Source organism: Belonocnema kinseyi, chromosome 2 (genome assembly GCF_010883055.1).
Source record: "Belonocnema kinseyi isolate 2016_QV_RU_SX_M_011 chromosome 2, B_treatae_v1, whole genome shotgun sequence".
Lineage (NCBI taxonomy): Eukaryota > Metazoa > Arthropoda > Insecta > Hymenoptera > Cynipidae > Belonocnema > Belonocnema kinseyi.
In genome coordinates, this window is record NC_046658.1 from 112,101,229 (window position 1) to 112,122,104 (window position 20,876).

Here is a 20,876-nt window from a genome sequence, read left to right on the forward strand (position 1 = left end):
AATTTTTGTACAGAAGAAAAGCTGATTTATTTTAAAGACGACTCTTGAATCAAATATATTAACTTTTAACTAAATAGTCGCATTTTAAACAAAAAAGCTGAACTTTCAACTGAAACGATTAATCTTTAATTGGAGCAGTTTTTTTTAATGCTGAATTTTTAGTTAAAAAGACAAATTTCCAAACAATAATGAAGTATTTAAATTTTCTTCAAATAAAAGGATGTAATTTTAAATTGAAATATTTGCATTTTTCGGTAAAAAAAAGTAATTTGAGAAAAAATTAGTCTTCGAAAAATAGTTACATTTTCAAACAAAGTGAAGAATTTTCAATCAAAATGGTCAATTTTTAACTAGAATAGTGAAATTTGAAGAAAAAAATGTAATTTCCAACAAACTAATTTTCAATAAAATAGTTAAATTTTCAGCAAAAAAAAAAAAAATTCAGTCAAATAAAACACAAGTTTTCAACAAAATAGCTTATTTTTCAGCAAAGAAAACTAATTTGCAATTAAAGTGATGAATCTTCAGCAACTACAACAAATTAATTTTTAACGAAAGAGTAACGAAGCAATTAAATCTTTCTTCAAAAAAGATTAATTCAGCCCGAAAAATGTAGTAGTTGACATTGAAACCAAAAAAGATTTTAAAAATGAATAACAAACAATAGAATTCTACCAGAAAGAATCAATACTCAACAAAATATATGAATTTTCAAGCGGATACTTGAATTTTTAATTAAACCCGATCAATTTTCAACCAAAAACAATGATCCAAATTGTATTTTTGTTCCATTTTTTTGCTTTTGCCAATTGTTTTCCAATTTTCTATTTTTCAATCGAAAAAATTACAATTTTCAATAAAAAAAAACAATGCAATTCAACCAGAAAAAACGAATTTTCAACAAAGTATATGAATTTTCAAGCGGATACTTGAATTTTTAATTAAACCCGATCAATTGTCAACCAAAAAGAATTATCCAAATTGTATTTGTTTTCCATTTTTTTTTGTTTTCCAATTTTATATTTTTCAACTAAAAAAGTTTAAAATTAAAAAAAAGGAATTCTACTAAAGTGAATCAATTATCAACAAAATATATGAATTTTCAAGCGGGTACTTGAATTTTTAATTAAAGCCGATCGATATTCAACCAAAAACAATTATCCAAATTGTATTTTTGTTCCATTTTTTAATTTTTCAATTTCCAATTTTAGACCAAAAAAGATAACAATTTTCAAAAAAAAAATTTGAAAGAAGGAATTTTCAATTAAACCCGATCAATTTTCAAACAAAAACAATTAGTTTGATTTTCAGTTTAAAAAAGCTGATTAGAAAAACGAATTTTAAACAAAATAATTAAAGACAATAATACATGGCCGCTTTTACAAGTGCGGAATCATTTTTATTCAATTTAATATTGCAATTAAAAAAAAAATTAAGCAGGCTCGAAAAAATTTCCCAACTTGAAAATAAAATCCCTGATTTATTTCGAGGTATTATAAAAATGCCCTGACAATTTCAGATTTTCCAGGTAGAGTAGAAACCCTGAGTGTATTATAAAGAAATAAAAGAACAGTTCGTAAATGTCGCAGAATTTTATTCGTATGTTTATATATTTATTACATATTTATATAGATATATCTTGTGTGTAAAAATTCATCTATCAAAATAAAAACAATAAAAGTAAGCCTAATCATTGAGTTCTTTTCGAAAGAAGAGACAGCTGTCGAAAAAATCATAAATGCATCGAGAAAATGGGAGTCACGGTCGCATTTTCTTCGAAATTTGGTTTATTTTGGAACATTATAAATTTCGAGAAATTCACAAAAATAAGTTAATTTCCTGAGTGAGATAATATAATATCAAACGTTCCTAAACGGCGCAACACAAAATTTAATTTTCTCGCAAACAGAACTAATGAGAGTACGAGTCCGCGTTATAACGAGACGATAACAATATGTATAAAAAGTATTTTACGGTAGGATGTTGTAACCTTTCGTACTTAAATTCGTACAATTAGTAGTTGGTATCACAATCTATATAATCGATACTGGCTCTCATTTAGTAAAACCGTTAAACTCATCATTTTGCACTTATTAAAAGACATCCTATAAAAGGCCGCAAAACATTACCGTAAAATCTTCGCGCGCAGAACAGTATACAATTAATGATTCCATCGTATGATATGAGTAGTACACTGCGTATACATGTAACACTGGCCTTAATTCTAATTTATACACTCGTGCGCTCGCCGGAAATGCTCATTTGAAATTAAAAACTCACCCTTTCTCTCCAATCGTTTCGCACCAACCGTACACTCTTTCTCTCCAATCAATTCGCACCTACCGTACAAATTCATATCCAGGCATAAAATATCAATGACTACAGAACAAAAATTCTGTAAATATTTAGAGTTCCCGCGAATGCAGTCTAGCTGAAATTCAATCTACCCAACTTACATTTTTTTAACAAACTAAAATATACTCAAAACAAACCGACAATTTTAATTTTTCATTTTTTAAAGTGGGAAAACTTGATAAATCAGCAATTGGGTCTACAAATCAATCGACCTAACAATTAGATGCATTTTCAATTGAACTTTTAAACACATTTCAAACATCCTAACAACAAAATAATTTATTTCTCTATAAAACTACCTAGGGTTTCAAAATATTTTTGAAAACTGTGATGTAATGCAATGTACGAAGAGGTAAAAGAAACGTAGCTTTAAAAATAAAATAAAAAGAGAGGCGAGCGCACTCTTATGGTTGGGCGCGTAACTAGTCGTTATTACATAATATATTAAATGTTATATTGCAATGTAACTTAACAGATTCACAAGCTGAGATTGGTATCATTCAGGATTTTCGCTACGATTTTTTTTAATACTCTACTCCTCTACTGTACAACATTTTACACTCACTCTTTTTGCCTTAGGTATGTCGACTATCCTACGAGATTATTCAAGAGTCATGAGATTGCACACCCTCATTTTGGGTCAATTCGAGCCTTCGAAACATTTTTCATGCGTTTCGATCATTTATTTGATGATTATTTATATATATTTTTTTTTCATCGCGAATTGAGATCATCGCGATTATCGTTTCTACGTACGATGTCTATATACAGGATAAACGCGAAAGAATTCTAGTCGATCAGCTTCATCCTCTTTTCCCTCGACTTATCTTTGAGAGAAGTCTTTTAGTTGAAGCGAGATCGATGGTCAGAACGCCCTTGACTTTCGGAACTTATGTAATGTATGCGTATATTTACAGGTTGGTATTTGAACTTAAATACAAGAACAATTCCCTGGATTAACAAAAATCACACTGTGTAATTAACTATAAGCCGATGGTCGATATCTATATGTATAAACTGGCAACAATTAACAGTCCTTCACTAACGACTTTGTCTCATTAATTGATTTTACTCATTAGCAAGTAAAACAAGAGTCTATAGTGAAATCCGTAGCGGAAAAATGTCTCTGAACTTGTCTAAAGACTTGTGTTTTAATTCCTCGTCAAACTGGAAATTATTCCCGTCACAATATACTTTTAAAAGGGTTTAAAGCTTTAAAATGGCGGCCCTGCGAACTCAACTTAAAAAATTATTAGTGAATACAACTTCGAGAATTTAATAATTTAAATGCTTTGAGAATTTAATTGGAATTTTGAAGTATTTTGAATAAGGATTTTGAAAATCGTATTTTCCATCGTTATTAATAATTACATTATTTGAATTTCGCGGGAAAATGTGACGCTTTAAATTGGAAAGGGCGCTTGATTTACATAGTAAAATAAGCCAATTTCTAAATTCTTTTGGGTATAAAACCAACAATGCATTTAGCAGATTCAGAATATGAATGCAAAACTTTTTCTTTTTTTCTAAATACATTTTAAACACTTTTTAGTTGTGTTTTCAAATCAAAAAGATAAATTTTTAATCTAAGAATTGAATTTTTTAATGAAATAATGAATCTTCAGCCAAAAATATGAATTTTTAATCAAACAGTTAGTTGAATTTTTAAACAAAAATATGAATTTTCTACCCAAAAAACACTAATTTTTAACAACAAAAAAAAGTTTTTTTAACCAAAAATAGAATTAATAATTTTTTAAAATGAATTTTCAACAAAATAGTTTAATTTTAAATGCAAACGATGCATTTTCTACAAAAAAAAAGATACAGTTTCAATAAAATATCACAAAATCCAAATAAAAAAGATGAATTTACAAACACAAACTAGAAGAGTTCAATTTCAAAGAAAAGTAAATTTCAAACACAAAAAATAGAGTGTTCAGCAAAATTAATTTATTTTGAACTAAAAATATAAATTTTCAAGCAGAAACGGAAGAATTACATCTTCAGTTAAAAGATTAATTTTCATCTAAAAAGAAACGAATTTTCAGTAAAATAAATCGATTTTTAATCGCAGTGATGAATTTTCAAAAAATTATGAATCTTAGAAGAAATAGTGGAATTTTTAACACCAAAAAATCTAATATCGAGAATAAAAACGAACTGTTTAACTAAATATTTTTGTTTTCAACCAAAGAAATTAATTTTTTAACCAAAAGTGGAAGAAATTAATTTTTTTATGAATTTTCAACAACATAGTTTAATTTTAAACCCAAACGATGCATTTTCTACAAACAAGATACAGTTTCAATAAAATATAACAAAATCCAAATAAAAAAGATAAATTTACAAGCACAAACTAGAACAGTTTAATTTTCAGTTAGAAAAGTAAATTTCAAACACAAAAAAAGAGTGCTCAGCAAAATTAATTTATTGTCAACTAAAAATATAAATTTTCAAGCAAAAACGGAATAGTTACATCTTCAGTTAAAAAATTAATTTTCAACTAAAAAGAAATGAATTTTCAGCCAAATTAATTATTTCTTATCCACAGTCGTGAATTTTCAAAAAAATTATGAATCTTTGAAGAAATAGTGGAATTTTTAACAACAAAAAGATCAAATATCCAGAATAAAGACAAAATTTTGAACAAGATAGTTTTTTCTTAAACAAAAAGATTAATTTTTTAACAAAAAATATAATAGTTAAATTTTCTACCAAATAAAACATTTTTATATGAAAGATTTCATTTCTATCAAAAAAGGTAAATTTTCCACCAAAACGGAACAGTTAAAGTGAATTTTCAACCAAATAGATAAATTTGCAACCAAAAAGATAAAGTTTCTACTAAAAATAAAATACTTAAATTTTCAGTTAATAAAGTGAATTTTAAAACCAAAGAAGAAACAGATTTACAAAAAAATACTTCAATTTTTAACCACAGAAATTAATTTTTAATCAAAATGAATTTTCACCTAAAACAAATAAATTTTCAACTAAAAAGAGAAAAAGTAAATTTTCAGTAAAAACTTACTTTTCAATAAAATCAAAGTAAATTTCTAACGAAATAGTATAATTTTCAAAGTGGAAGATTAAATTTCTGTCAAAAAAGATAAATTTTCGACAGAAATAGGAACATTTACATTTTCAGTTAAGAAAATTAATTTTAAGTAAGAAGAAACTAATTTTCAACCAAAAAGATAATTTCCTATCAAAATAGATGAATTTAAAAAAAGTAAATGAATTTTCAAACAAATATTTGAATTTTTAAATATTTTCCCACAAATTCGAATTTTTAATAAAATATAGGAATTTTAAACTAAATATTTGAATTTTCAAACCAAATATGTACGAGTTAAACTTTCAGTTAGAACAATCATCAACAAAATAGTTCAATTTTGAGCAATTTTCAACTAAAATGATGAATTATCAACCAAATAAATCGAGTTTTAACCAAAAAGGAACGAAAAACGTGATATTTGATATTTAAACCAAAAAGGATTTTAATTTTATACAAAAAATATAGTTGAATTCAACCAAAACAAATTAGTTTTCAACAAAATAGTTTGAATCCTCAACGAAAAGAGATTAATTTTTAACCAAATGGTTGAGATTTTTATCCATAATAATTAAATTAAATTCAACTTTAGTTTTTCGAAAATCCTCTAACTCTATCAGGTTCTTCCTGATATTCCCTGACTTTCTAAATTTACCTGATCTGTAGCATTTAAGAAGTCTAATTCACTGATGATTTTTAAAGTTATGTCCGCAGGGCCGCCACCTATTAGATTCTTTTTTAAAGTTTAATGTTCACCCTTTAAAACTACCTTAAAACAATAAAAAAATTCAAGTTTGAACAAGAATTACAACACATCAAAGTAAAGGCACCGAATTATTTTCTAGTTCTTATAATATTTACCCGATTCTTAATTTTGCGAATTTTTTCGCAACAACTCACGACCACCTGAATTGAGATATCGAGTTTAAACTTTTCGAAAATAAATATGACACTTAAATCCTGGAAAAATATGCCTTGACAATTCCATGTTTTTTCCAATATCTCACGTTTTTTCCAGGTACAAATTTTCATAGTACGGAGCCAATAAAATATTTCGAATTTTTTTAAACAATTGGCTCGGAATATGTATACAGTTTAATATTAATATGTTAAATTTAGAAAGCATTGGCAAATTATCTTACAAGATATTTGTTTTAAATATTACTTCCACTGATCAATTTAATTATTCAAACAAATTTGTGTTTGATTTTATATGTACTTAAAATTCAGTGCATACTTAGGTAAAATGAGTGTGAATACTAAATTGAATTCAAAATCATCTACTTCAAATTCTTAAATTTTCAAGTAAAAATCATGCATTTCAACCAAATATGTGAGTGAATTTAAAGTAAATAGTTGAATTTTTAACCAAAACATTAATTTTCTTCCAAAAAATATGTTTTTTCAGCAAAATACATGAATTTTCAACGAAAGTTTTGAATTTTCATTTTCAAATAGAAAAAAAAAACAATTTTTCCATGAAATATTTTAATTTTCAACCACAAAAATGAATTTTAAACCTGGAAGATTAATTTCTACTAAAAAATACGAGTTTTTAACAAAATACACAAATTTTCAACTGAAAAAAAAAAATGTCATATAAAAGTTGAATAGTTAAATTTGCAGTTAAAAAAATTAATGTTTAACCAAATAGACGAATTTTCAACTAATACGATGAAACATTCAATTAATTTATTTTCAACTAAAGTGATGAATCTTCAACTGGAATAATGGAACTTTAAATCAAAAAGATGACTTTTCAACCACAAAGATTTATTTCTACAAAAAAAAAAAAGAATTTTCAAACAAAAAACTGAATTTTCCATTAAAAAGGTCATTTTTCCACATGAAATTGAATATTTACATTTTTAGTTTAAAAAAAAAATGTCAACCAGATAAATGAATTTTTAATTAAAATGATGAATATTCAACACAAACCATTAGTTTTTTAACAAAACAGTTTAACTTTCAACCACGTAATAAAATTTGTATTCCAAAAAAGATTAATTCTGAACGAAAAATGCATTATTTGATATTTCAACCAAAACATACTCTTTAAAACATGAGTTGAATTTTTAACTATGAAAGATATTTTGGTCAAGACAGAACAAATTGGACAAAAACTGTTCAATTTTTAACAGAATACATTAATTTTCAATTAAAAAGGTTCAATTTTTAATGAAAAATAGAATAGTTAAATTTTTCGTTCAAAAATTAATTTCAAAAGAAAATAACAAATTATTTTTAAAGAAATTAAAACTGGGATCATTTTTTCACATATTTACTTGGTATCTTGACATTTTTTGAACCTAAAAACTTTTTTTATATGTAAAATATAGGCCTCAAATTTCAAGAAATACAAGATTCGACAGTAAATTACGTTTTTTTTAATATGCCGCAGATATTTTAAATATAAAAAATGCTTAGATTGCCAAAATTTCAAGGTTACAATGAAAATATGTAGGTCAAAAAATGGTCCCAGTTTTAATTTCTTTGAAAATAAATTTTTAGCGAAATTCCAAAGTACGTAAACGTGGTCTTGTGATACATTTTCCAAAGTTCCAGTACGATATTTGATTTACAAAAAAATAGTTCTTAAGTTTAAAAAAATTCAGTGAATTGATAAAGTGAGGCCGGTAATATTATAATTTTAATAAAATAATAATAATAATTAATAATATTATTTAATATTATAATTTGTAATATTAGTAATTTCAGTAGGTCACATGCCCTTAAAGCTAGTTTTGCAAATGAAGAATCATTCTTATTCAATTTTATATGGCAATTAAAAAAAAAAAGAAAAAATTAGAGAGACTCTGAAAAAAATTTCCTGACTGTAAAAAAAAATTCCCTGACAATTCCAGATTGTTTTAAGATTCATTTATATGGTCCGAAATTTAATGTTACTTACGATTCCAAATTTTCAACCACACATCTTAATTCGCTTGGTTTTTTTATAAATTTACAAAGCTGTTGCGAAAAGAAGGTCGGGTAACTATTACCGAGGTCTTTAATTACAATCAGCAAGATTGTATCTTCATCAGAATCGTTTTTCTAATAAATAAATTAGAGAAATTAATACTAGGAAGCTCAGAGACGTTTTTCCAGAAGGAGAGACTTTTGGCGAATCTATAGTACAGGAGCCTCCGCCCTGCCACTTGGTGGCGTGGTGGCATGACTGCTCGAGTTATTATTGTTATTATTGTTGTTATTGCTAGCCTCGCCGGCGTGGCTGGAGCAGTAGAATTTTTTGTGCGCGATGAAGGTGCTTAGATAGGTAAAGCTAATGTCGCAGGATCGACAGTATCGAGGACCAGTTTTGCTGGGATCGAGACTCTCCTCGGGCGGTGGTGTGTCCTCCCGTTCTTGTTTGACTTTTCCGGCACCGGTCGGGGTTTGAGAGGCAGGAGGCTGAGGCGGATTCTGCTGAGGCTGAGGACTACTTTTCCTTTCGGACTTCCCGTTGACCTGAGTCTCGACAGGAACCTCTTCAGGAGTCACGGCTGGTGCTGGCTCGGGAGTTGCTGTTGTCGTTTCATCATCGAGCACACAAGTTATATAATTCTCCTCCTGGAATTTAAATAGAATTTTGTTAAACGTATTCATCGAAGAAAAAAATCCCGGTTCGCAAACCTTTTTCACGGCCAATGAAATTTAAAAAATCTTAAGCTAAATATTTTTCCATTTGAAGCAATAAAAACTGAGCTGAAAATTAAAGCACTCAATGTGGAGCTCTTGAATTGTAAACTTTTAAATATAATCATAAATATCATAAATAAGTCTAAATTTTGTAATTAATTGCAGTTAAACTGTCAAATAAGAAATTCAATTTTTTTTTTTAATTAGAGAGTTAAAGAATTCAGATTAAGTTCCAAAAACATAAATCAAAGATATTATTTTTAATGCTCTAAATTGAAGTAACAATCAAATTAAAAATTTGTAAAAATTATATCATTTGAAACAATGTTAAGCTAGAAACATTAAAAATTGAACGATTACATTTTTTTTATAAAATGAACACTTCTTAAATTAAAAGTGAAATTATTATATTTTACATGGATTAAAAATCCTTTAATTGCTTCAAAATTTTGAAATATCTACATGTTGTTTTACATTTTTTTTTAAATTTAAATTATTTTTTAAAATTTTCCAGAACTTCTAAACATCCTTTAAAATGATTTGGACTTTTCCTAGAATTTTTCCTAACATTTTTTTATTCCTGATAAATAAAAAAGTTTCCTTAAAATCGTCCACATTCACGCTGGAAAATTTTTTAAATCTTTATAAATCGTTTTAAATATTCTTGTTAAATTAATTTTTCATTTTTTTTAGTAAATGCTTTTTAATCTTCTGAAGCTTTTAAAAATTCTTAAAAAGCTTCTAAATTTTTTGTTCGAAAGCTGCCAAAATCCATATTTGGATTTCAATTAGGCCGTGGACTATTTACACGGAATTACTGGTACGAATAACCGGAATTTGTCGGTAAAGTTTTAATTATTTGAAATCATTTGAAACTGTTAATTAATTTTTTTCTAATTTCTAAATATCTCTTTCACTTACTCAAATTTTTCATAAGAATAATAGGTGTTCAATTTTTATCTACACATTAAAATTTAACAAATTTACTCACAAACTAATTGTTTGAAATATAACAATTAAAATTGTAACGTTTAAAGTTTGAATTTTTGTTTAATTTTGTTTATTTAATTTATACCTTTTTCTTAGTTACAAAATTTCAAATTGAATGGTCTAAAAACGAAATGTTTTAGACCGAAATAATATTTGAAATTTAATAAAAGCCCTCAATTATGAATGTATTATTCTTAAGTTATTTTAAAATTAAAAATAGTGTCTAAAATTTTAATGGGGCGTTTACATTTGTTTAACTAACAAGACATTTCAAATGAAACAGTTGAATTATTAATGTTAAAATATGGAAATTCTAAAATGGTGATTTCTTAAAGTAAAGTTCAATTTAAAAAATTAATTAATTTATATTTAAAGTTGATCAACTAAAAATGATTTTATCTAAGATCTTCGATTTCAATCGGTTCTTATTTTTAATTTTTGAAGTCTTTAAAACTGCATTTTAAAATTCTTTAAATTAAAATGTAGGCTGAAAAATTAAAAATGGAAAATTTTTAAAGTGAAAGATTTTCAAATTACACATTCTCAACTCCATATCATAACTGAAAAAGATAGAAATTTACCTAATATTTAAAAAACTGTTGAAATCAAAGTTCGACAGAATTTTTTTCTGAAAATTTGTAAATTCAACGGCCATCCTGTCTTTTACTTTTCAAATAGCATCAATAATTTATTATTATTCAAATATGGTATTGCCAATTTTTACATTACAAGTGGTTAGTGCTCTACATCCTAAAAAAAATTTTTGATTTTGAAGACATTAATTCAAAGACCTATTAATTTTTATTCTTTAAATTGGAAATTTACTTTAAATGTATACAGTTCTATTTTTACAGTTTTGCAAAAACAAGTAATATTAATTTTTCGTCTTTTTTGGTAGAAAATTAATCTATAAGGTTGCAAAATCGTCTTTTCAGTAGGAAATTAATCTGCTTGGTTGCAAATTTGTTTTTTTGAATGAAAATGTAATTATTGAGAAAAATTCGACTAGTTTGTAGAAAGCTCCTCTTTTTAGCTTGAAAACTTCACAATTTGGCTTAAAACCTATGTCTTTTATTGAGAATTAGTCTTTTATAGTAGAAAATTTATGTATTTGGTTAAAAATGTTTTTTTTTTTGTTTTTGAAAATTCCACATTTTGGAGAAAAAAAATTACTTTTAACTGAAAAATCTTTATTTGTTAAAGATTGTAGTGCTTTGTTGAGTATTCTTCTTTCTTTGGGTTAATTCAACTTAATTTTAACTTTTTAGTTTCATTTATTAAGACAATTTAGGAATTATTCGAGTCAGTTTAAAAGATATTTAGAAGTTTTAGAAGTTTCAACGAGATTAAAATTATTTCAAAACTTTGAAAGACTTCCGAAAATACATCAAATTATTTTATAGTCGAAATATTTTTTACCCACAATGTTGTGCAGGGCTTCAATTTAAAGTTATTATATATTACAATAGCTAAATTTAAAATAATAATATATGTGTCACAATTACATTTTTAACTTTTTAAGTTTCATTCTGATGCTTTTTATATTTAAGATTGACTAAACTTTTTAATTTTCTAGGTATTTTAAAAATGTGTATTATTCGTAATTTTTACTTATTAAAAGAATACTAAAAAAGAATGTTCAGCCAAACCGTTCTATTCTTAATAAAAAAAGATTAAATTTGGAACAAAAGAGGCGAATTTTCTACAAAGTAATTTCTAGCAAGAAGACTAATTTTCTAACCCAAAAAAAAACAAATTTCTGAATGAATAGTTTCATATTGAACCAAAAAGATGCTTTCATAGAAAAAAATAAATTTTTTTAGCAAAACAGTCAAATGCTTAATCAAAACAGATAATTTTCAACAGATAAGACTAATTTTCAACAAATAACGCCAATTATCAGCAAAATACATAAATTTTCAACAAAATATTTATATTTCAACCAAGAAAGTTGAATTCTAAACGAAAAAGGTAACTGTTGATATTCGAACTAAAAAATATTCTATTTTAATTTAAAAAGAGTGGAATTCATCCAAAAATACGAGTTTTTAACCAATCAGTTGAATTATCAAACAAAACAGAATAATTTTCAATCAAATCGTTATATTTAAAAAATAAATAAATAAGATTTCTACAAAAAGAAATGCATTTTGAAGCATCTTTTAAACTGACTTATTCTCAAGATTTTCAAAAATCTGTTAATATTAAAAAAGTTATCTTAAAATATTCCAGATTTTCTTCGAAACTTTCAGAATTCACTTGAAATTTTCTTTAAAAAATAATTTTTCAAAATGAAAATCATTTTAATATTTTCCAAACATGTAATGAAAAATTGTTTATTTTCTTGGAAAACTTCTTAAAATATTTAAAAGCATTCAAAATTTATATTTTGTTTTAAATTGTTTCGAGTTTCAAATTATTTTCATATCTTTTTAAAACTGCTGAATATTTCTTAAAAACTTGTTAAATTTTTCTAGAAATTCCTAATCTTGCAAAATTTAAAATTTTTGTTAAAAATCTTTTACATTCTTTTAATACATTTTAGGAAATCATTTCAATATCTTTCAATTATCTCCAAAAATTCATTTTCCAAAATAAATAGCATTCAAAATTTTCCCAGGAAACTTAAGATTTTTTTATTTTCTTGGACCCTTTAAAAAACATTTTTTAACTTATTTTCGATTCGTGTCAAAACTTTTCAAACTTCTGAATTTCTTTTGAAATATTTCAGGTTTCTAAAAAAAATTTTTAAATCCTGCTAAATAAAAAAGGGGTCTTGATATCTCCGAGATTCTTTTTCGAGATTTTTTAAAATCTTTAAAAATTATACTTAATCTTTTAAAACAAAAATGAAATAATACTTAATTGTCCGAGAAATCTTATTTTCGGTACAATGTCCCGATATTAAAAAATCGCTTACAATTTGAATTGTCCCTTTTACAAATAATGTTTAGAAAAATATGAAAATAAATTTTTTTATGGTATAAAATTACTTATTTAGAAATTTTAATTTACAAAATTGATGGTGCAAAAAATGTGCCATCATTATTAATATAGAAACCAAAATGAAAACAGTCACTAAATGTCTTTCACTCAGCTGGGAATCGAACCCAGGTTTTTCGATTGCCGGTCAGTCACTCAAACTCTTAAGCAATCGACCGGCAATCGGTCGATCTGAGTTCGATTCCCAGCGAAGCGAAATATTTTAATAATTTTTTATTTATTATTTATTTATATGAAATTATTATTATTATTATTATTATTATTATTATTATTAATGTACAAGGAAAAATGTATTTTAATTCAAGAAAGTGTAATATTACCTGCAGATCTGTGCCGCGTTTCTCAAAATGCATTCTGATATGTGTCCTCATACCACGAAGTGTGTTTCCTTTGTAGCGACAAATCGTACACCTAAAAGCTTTGACACCTTGATGAGCATCCATGTGGCGCTGAGCAGCTAAAGCTGTCGGACTGACTGCACCGCAAACCGGACATCGCCATCCACCTGTCGAACTGCTTGTACACGTGTGCGTACTTCCGGCTTCGATTACCGCCTGGAAAATTTTCACATTGAACAAATTTGGCACCAGAATCTTTCTTATATGATATAATCTTGATGGTAGTCTAGTTCAGGGATCTCCACAATCCACAGGTGCAGCGCGACCTAAAATAAAGTTCTAACAATTTTTTTTTCGACGGGAAACTGAGAGGAAATTTATGAGCCCTTTGAAAAAAAACCTCGTTGGAAGGGCTCAGAGAACCCTTCTTTCTGTTATAACTTGACAACGATTGAAATACAAAGTATTTTATTTAAAGTGTTTGAACTAAACAATTGTCGATCATTTGACACATATAAATGTTTTCTACATTAATAATACTAAATAATTTAAAAAAAAATAGTAATAATAATAAAAATTAGTGGTTAAAAATAAATGTTGAGGCGTTCAAAATTTAAGAGTTTTTTTATCAAATAGAGAATCTGTAAATAAAACTATTTCAGAATAAGGGTTCGAAAATAGAAAAAATTACCAACTTCAAAACTTGATTACTTAAAATTCAAAGAAATTGAAATTGCATGAACGCTTGTAAATAAACATAATTTTTAATTTGATACTACTTAAAAGAATATTGAATGTGTTAAAGTCAAAGCTGCTTAAATTGTAGATTTTAAAACTTTTATTACATTTAAAAAAATTAAAATTAATGCCACACATTTTTTTACACGGTAAAGAATTAATTTCGCGTCATTTTTACCTCTCAAAATGTAACATTTTTAAATTGCAAAGCTTTAAAATTGAATATTTCGGAAAAACTTTTTTTTCAGTAATTTTTTATTTTGGCTAGAAAGTTTTGAAAAACGCTATCGCGACTGAAGGGGAAAATTTCTTTGCATTGGTATTAACAGGTCTTAAAAATTATAATTTATTTATTTTTGGTATCTGTTAGATATCATAATATGATCAATTATTTAAGTCTATTTTACAATTTTTTAAACTCTTGTTATTAAAAAATTTATTATTATGAATTTTAAAATTGATTATGTTTTAATATTAGGTAATAGAAACTCAAGGATACGTGAATTTCTTGCTACTTTTTTATTCAATTTGAAAATTAAATTGTGAATTATTTATAAACAAAACAATTTTTATAGAATTCAAGCTGTGAGCATAAGAAATTACAATTGCATTAAATATTTTACTTAAACATATTAAAATAACGAAGACTGAACATTCATTATCTTATTTCATAATTCTCAATTTTAGCGTGAAGTTTTCGAAACATTATTTATAAAAGGGACAATTTAAATTGTAAGTGTTTTTCTAATATTGCGAAATAATTATGTTTTTTTTACATCAAATAAACTAATAACCGTTTGCTATACATGTAAAAGATGAGCGATTTCATTTTTTTATTGGCCAATAATTTATAAACAAAACAGAATCATAAATAAACAAATTCTTCATTTTTTCCGAAAATAAGTCGTCTTTGTGAAATCTTTAGGAATATTTTTATATCTTTGTAAATTCGTTGAATCCTTGAAATTTTGAAAATCTTTGTGACATTTTTTAAATCTTTGCAAATTCGTTGAAATCTTTTGAATTATTTTAAATCTTTGTGAAATCTTTAAACAATTTTGTAAAATCTTTGACAGCTTTAAGAAATTTTTGGCAATATATTGAAAGCTTTATGAAATCTTTAAAATATTTGTGAAATTTTTCTTTAATCTTTGTTTGTGAAAACCTAAGTGTTCGCTTGAGAACATTGTAATCTTTTGAAGTCTTATCTTAAATTTTTTTTTAATTCTTGAAATCTTTTGAAATACCTATAAATTCTTTGAAATACTTGTGAAATTTTTCCTACAGCTTTTGTAATTATTTGAAATCACTGGAATATTGAAACTTTTGTGAAATATTTGGATATTGTCTGAAAAAATGTGAACTCTTTTAAAATCTTAAACATTTTTTGTATTTTGGCGCAGTGTAAACTTTTTGAAATTTTTGAAATTCTTTAAATCTTTAGAAACCCTTATGGATTCTTTAAAATATTTGTGAAATCTTTCTGAAATCTCTGAAATCTTTTGAAATATTCTAAAAATTTGTAAACTATTTAAAAACTTTTAAATGTTTTGAAATCTTTGAAATCTGGGGCACTAAACCCTTTTTGAAATCTTTGGAATTCTTGTGTTCTTTTGACATCTCTATAAAATTTTGAAGCAATCTTTGAAATATTTGTGAAATCTTTCGTATTCATTTAAAATAATTAAAATCTTTTTGAAAGTGTTAAAACTTTTGAAATCGTTGCAAATCTTCGAAATATTCTGAAATCTTAGAAATCTGATTTACTACACTTTTTACAATTTTTTAAATCTTTGAAATCTTCTAAACGTATTTAAAATCGTTTGAAATCTTTATGATGTTTTCAAATCTTTCAAATCTAGTGCACTGTACCTTTTTAAAATCGTTGAATTTGAAATATTTGTGAAATTTCTATGAAATCTTTGAAATCTTTGAAATCTTTGAAATCTTTGAAATCTTTTGAAAACTTTTTAAATCTTTTAAAACTTTTTAAATCCTTGACATGCTGGTGAAGTATTCTGAAATATTGATGAAATCTTTGAAATAGTTGTGAAACCTTTGCAATTTTTGAAATCTTCTGGAATGCTTATGAATTCTTTAAAATATTTCTGAAATATTTTATATTCATTTAAAATCATTAAAACATTTGAAATCTTCTACAAAATTTTGAAAACGTTTAAAAACTATGAAATCTTTTGAAAGTTTTAAAATCTTTCTGAAATCTTTAAAATCTAGTCTACAAGCCTTTTTCAAATCCTTGAATCCTTTTTTAATCTTTGAAATCCGTTATCTCTTTTTCAAATGTTGAGAATCCTTTTAAATATTATAAAAGCTTTGAAATTTTTTGAAATCTTTATAATTATTCGGTAGCCTTTTGAAATATGATATATACTAAAAAACCGAGTGGTAAAACCCTCGAAAACTGTTAAAAAAAATTGAAATTAAAATTTCTCGTGAGAAATTGAAGAAGATATCCAGGTTTTTTCAAGGTTTAAGAAAAAATTCAAAGAGAATTCTAGATTTTCAAGGTCGCTAGACAGCCTGAATATGAGTAAACTACAGACCTTGCATTTGTGACATCGAGAATGATGTTCTTGAGGTTCTGGCCTCTTTGGACAGTAAAAGGCTTGATGGGCTGCGAGGTTATCCATGGAGGCGAATTTAATACCACAAGCGGCACATATCAGTTGAACGAGAGGAGGTGAAGGCGTACCAGGAGGCGGTGGACTGCTTATCGTACTCTCCCGCGCTTGGCAATAGTGTTTTTTATGAGCAACGAAGTTCTCATGTCGGCAGAATACAATGTTGCACTCTTTACACCTGAAATAATTTTTATAGATTGGAACCAGAGAATTTATTCAAGGGTAGTGTACTAAAGAGTGTGGGTGTTCAGAGAAATTCTCACGAGCATGAGAATATGTTCGACCTTTATGTGCTTTAAGATTTTTAGTGAGAAGTTGTGAGCATTTTTAATTGGGATTTAAAATATCCCATTTTCTATCTTTATTAATAATAACTATATTATTAAAACTTCGGGGGAAATATGTCACTTCATATGGTAGAGGGTGCTTAATTTAAATGGTAAAAAAATCAAAGTAATAGAAAACATATTATTCGCATTTAATAGTGCCTTATTCAGGATTGTTACAATATCCCTATTTCTAAATTCTTCTATGTATACAATTAACTATGCACCTACAAAATTAATAATGCCAATGCAAAAAACTGTTGTTTATAAATATGTTTTCAACTTTCTTTCGGTGCGTTTGCACGTAAAAAAGATAAATTTTCAGCCAAAGAAATAAATTTTTCACTAAAATTATGAATCCTCAACCAAAAATAGAATAAATAAATTTTTAGTTAAAACAATATCAACAAAAAAATAAATTCTTTGAAAAATAATTTAATTTTAAACCCAAAAAAAGATGAATTTTCTACCAAAAAATACAGTTTCAATAAAATATAAAAATGTTCAACTAAAAAAGATAAATTTACAAACAAAAACTAGAAAAATTCAATTTGCAGTTAGAAAAGTAACTTTTAAACAAACAAAAAGGACGAATTTTCAACTTAATAGTTTGTTTTTCTTCAACCAAAGAAATGAATTCTTTAAAAAAAATAGAATAGTTAAATTTTCTACAAAACAGATATTTTTTTAACGAAAAAGATTACATTTCTATAAAAAAGGTTAAATTTTCATAAAAAGCTGAAATAGTTAGAGTGAATTATCAGCTAAAATTATGAATCTTCAATAGAAAAATTTAATTTTAAATAAAATACATGAATTTGCATTGGCTCAAGATAAATTCTTGGACATTTAAGAAATCTATTCAAGGGATGTTTTTTAATATTTCCACTGAGTGGAAAACCTTTTTATAACAAAATTTAAAGCCCGGGACTCCCTTTAGAGATAAAAAATGGTCAATAGTGTCCTAAAAATTTGCAAGTTTTAAAAATGATTACGGAAAATTTGTTAATTAAAAAAAAATCCATTGACTTCCGTATAATTAGAATAAATTTAGAGAAATTTAAGGTAAACGAGAAGAATTCGATAAAATTTGTAGAAATTTAAATATTTAGAAATATAAAAAAATTTTATTAAATCCAGTAACTTTGAAACGAGCTTAGAAAAGTTCAAGGGAATTGAAAAGAAAAAAATTTAATTATGCAGAACTGGGTAAATATAGTGTTTTTAAAAAATTCAAAATAATTCGAAAAAGTCTTTCACGTCGAAAAAAGTTCCATATAGTTCAGTAAATTTTTAGTGAATTTAGAGGAATTTCAGGGAAATGATAAGATTTTGATCAAATTCATAAAATATCAAAATAAATTTAAAAACAATCAAGTAAATTCAAAACAATTCGAAAATTGAGAAAATTTATTACTACATTACTAATACCATTAAATTACTACAATCAATGAAAAATACTCTGTAATTTTCTTAAATAACCTGAAATGTTTGAAATCCTTGAAAATATTTTAAAATTGGAAGAATTCAAAATTAGAAGTATTCAAGTAATTTAAAGAAATGTAAGTAAATTCATAAAATTCAGGAGAATTCGTGACCAATAGAAAATGCAGGAGCGCCCTGGGTTTTTTGCAGTAACTTCTCACAGAAATTCGATTATTTGCTATTTTTTTCTTCAAAATTCCTATCTCTTGAAAGCTTTAATCCTTCTATAAATTTTTTTGAAGTCCATTATGGACTGAAAATAGGGTACTCAGGGACCTTAACTAAATATAGGGTACGATAAGGGATATAAGGACCGTCCGTAGAAATTTCCACAGAAATTGTAACTAGGAAAATACCATTTTGTCCAAAATGTATTAAAAATTCGTCGAAATTTTGATACACCTTCATAAAAACTTACGTAAAAATTGATAGAAATGATTTCTACCCAGGAATTATTCTTAATTGTTGACGATGAACCCACCTAGACACGAATTTCCAACAAAATATTTTATTGAAAAAAGTGATTTTTAAACCCAAAATAGAGGAATTAAGTTTTGACTTGAAAAGATCAATTTTCAAACAAACAAAAATAGATTCTCAACAAAATAATTCAATTCAATTTGCAGTAAGATAAGTAAATTAAAAAAAAACACGAGTTTTTAACAAAATTAATTTATTTTCAACTAAAAATATCAATTTTTAATGAAAAATGGATTAGTTACATCTTCAGTCGAAAAATTTATATTTAACTAAAAAGAAACGAATTTTTAGCCAAAAAAATTAGTTTTTCATCATGACAGTGATACATTTTTAACCAAAAATATGAAATTTTGACCAAATAGTTGAATTTTGAACCCAAAAGATGAATTTTTAATGGAAAAAACAACGAATTTTCAACTATTTTTTTCAAACAAAGAAATGAATTCTTAACAAAAAATAGAATAGTTAAATTTACTACAAAACAGAACATTTTTTTACGAAAAATGACACAGTTCTATCAAAAAAGGTAAATTTTACACAAAAATGGAATAGTTAAAGTGGATTTTCAACTAAAACGATTAATCTTCAACTTGAAAAAAAAATTAATTTTTAACCCAATATTTTTCTACCAAAATTGACGAATTTTTAAGGAAGTACAAGAATTTCTAATTAAATATTTGCATTTTTAAAGGAATTTTCAACCAAAAAGAGGAATTAGTCATCAAGAAACTTAAATATTTTCCCAAAGATTCGTATTTGTAATAATATACAGGAATTTTAAACAAAGTATTTGAATTTTCAACTTCAGAATTGAATTCAGAATTGAAATTCGAATAAAAAAACAAGAAGGTTTGTCAACTAGAATGATAAAACATTAACCAAATAATTTAATTGTTAACAAAGTAGTTCCACTTTGAACTAAGTAGTTGAATTTTAAACCAAAACGGATGTATTCTCAACGAAAAACATGATATTTGAACGAAAAAGTATTTTAATTTTATACCAAAATGAGTTCAATTGAACCAAAAAAGATGAATTTTCAACCAAAGAGTTTGAATCCTCAACCAAAAGAGATTAGTTTTCAAACAAATAGTTGCGATTTACACTAAAATAATAAAATTAACTTCAACTTTAGTTTTTATTTCAAAAATTTCCTAACTCTATCAGGTTTTCCCTGACATACCCTGACTGTTTGTAATATAAAAAAGTATATTTTTATTTAATTTTAGAATTTTTTTATAAAAATATATGTAGTAATTGTTATGTATTTGCGTTGACATATAAATACGAATGCTATTTTTTAATAAACTCTTGGGGATGTAAGGAGTACATCTAGCACAAAAAAGCATGTGAATTTGTTAATTACTCATTAGTTATAAACAAATAAAACTCAGAAAATTTCGTTTTTTACAATAAATTCGGCTGTGTCTAAACTACAAGTCCTAGAGACCTAAATTTTTTTTTTTGCAAATATCTCAAACATTGAACTAAACAATATATTTTTTGCAGAATTTTTCGTAGGTCAGTGTTTTCAAAAAAAATTTCTAGAATATGCAAAAATAGAGTTTTTTATTATGTTGATCTATAAAAGATTCTGAGAGACAGGAATAACTTCTAAATGAGCATAAGACTCGATTATGTGATTTTTGGGGTCGCTGGTTACGATTCTGATGTCAGAATTTAAAAATTCAAAATAGCGGCTACATAATCTAGGCAAATATAAAAAAAAACATGAAATTTAGCTAAATACAGTCGCCATATTGGATCCGCCATTTTGAATTTTTCAGTTCTGACTTTAGCATTGTAGTCAGCCCCCCCCCCC

The 20,876-nt window shown here is 25.7% G+C and overlaps 1 protein-coding gene across 1 annotated transcript in view; it reads right to left on the reverse strand.

Annotated features, from left to right (window-relative positions):
* Positions 1-8,134: 8,134 nt before the first annotated feature.
* LOC117167315 (zinc finger protein ush) overlaps positions 8,135-20,876 on the reverse strand; it is a 421,229-nt gene continuing 408,487 nt past the window's right edge. Inside the window, exons 6-8 of the mRNA XM_033352153.1 lie at positions 16,686-16,941; positions 13,366-13,599; positions 8,135-8,983 (exon numbers count right to left, since the gene is read on the reverse strand). Coding sequence (XP_033208044.1) covers positions 8,543-8,983; positions 13,366-13,599; positions 16,686-16,941 — 931 coding nt within the window. The 3' untranslated portion in view covers positions 8,135-8,542. The remainder of the gene's footprint in view (positions 8,984-13,365; positions 13,600-16,685; positions 16,942-20,876) is intronic.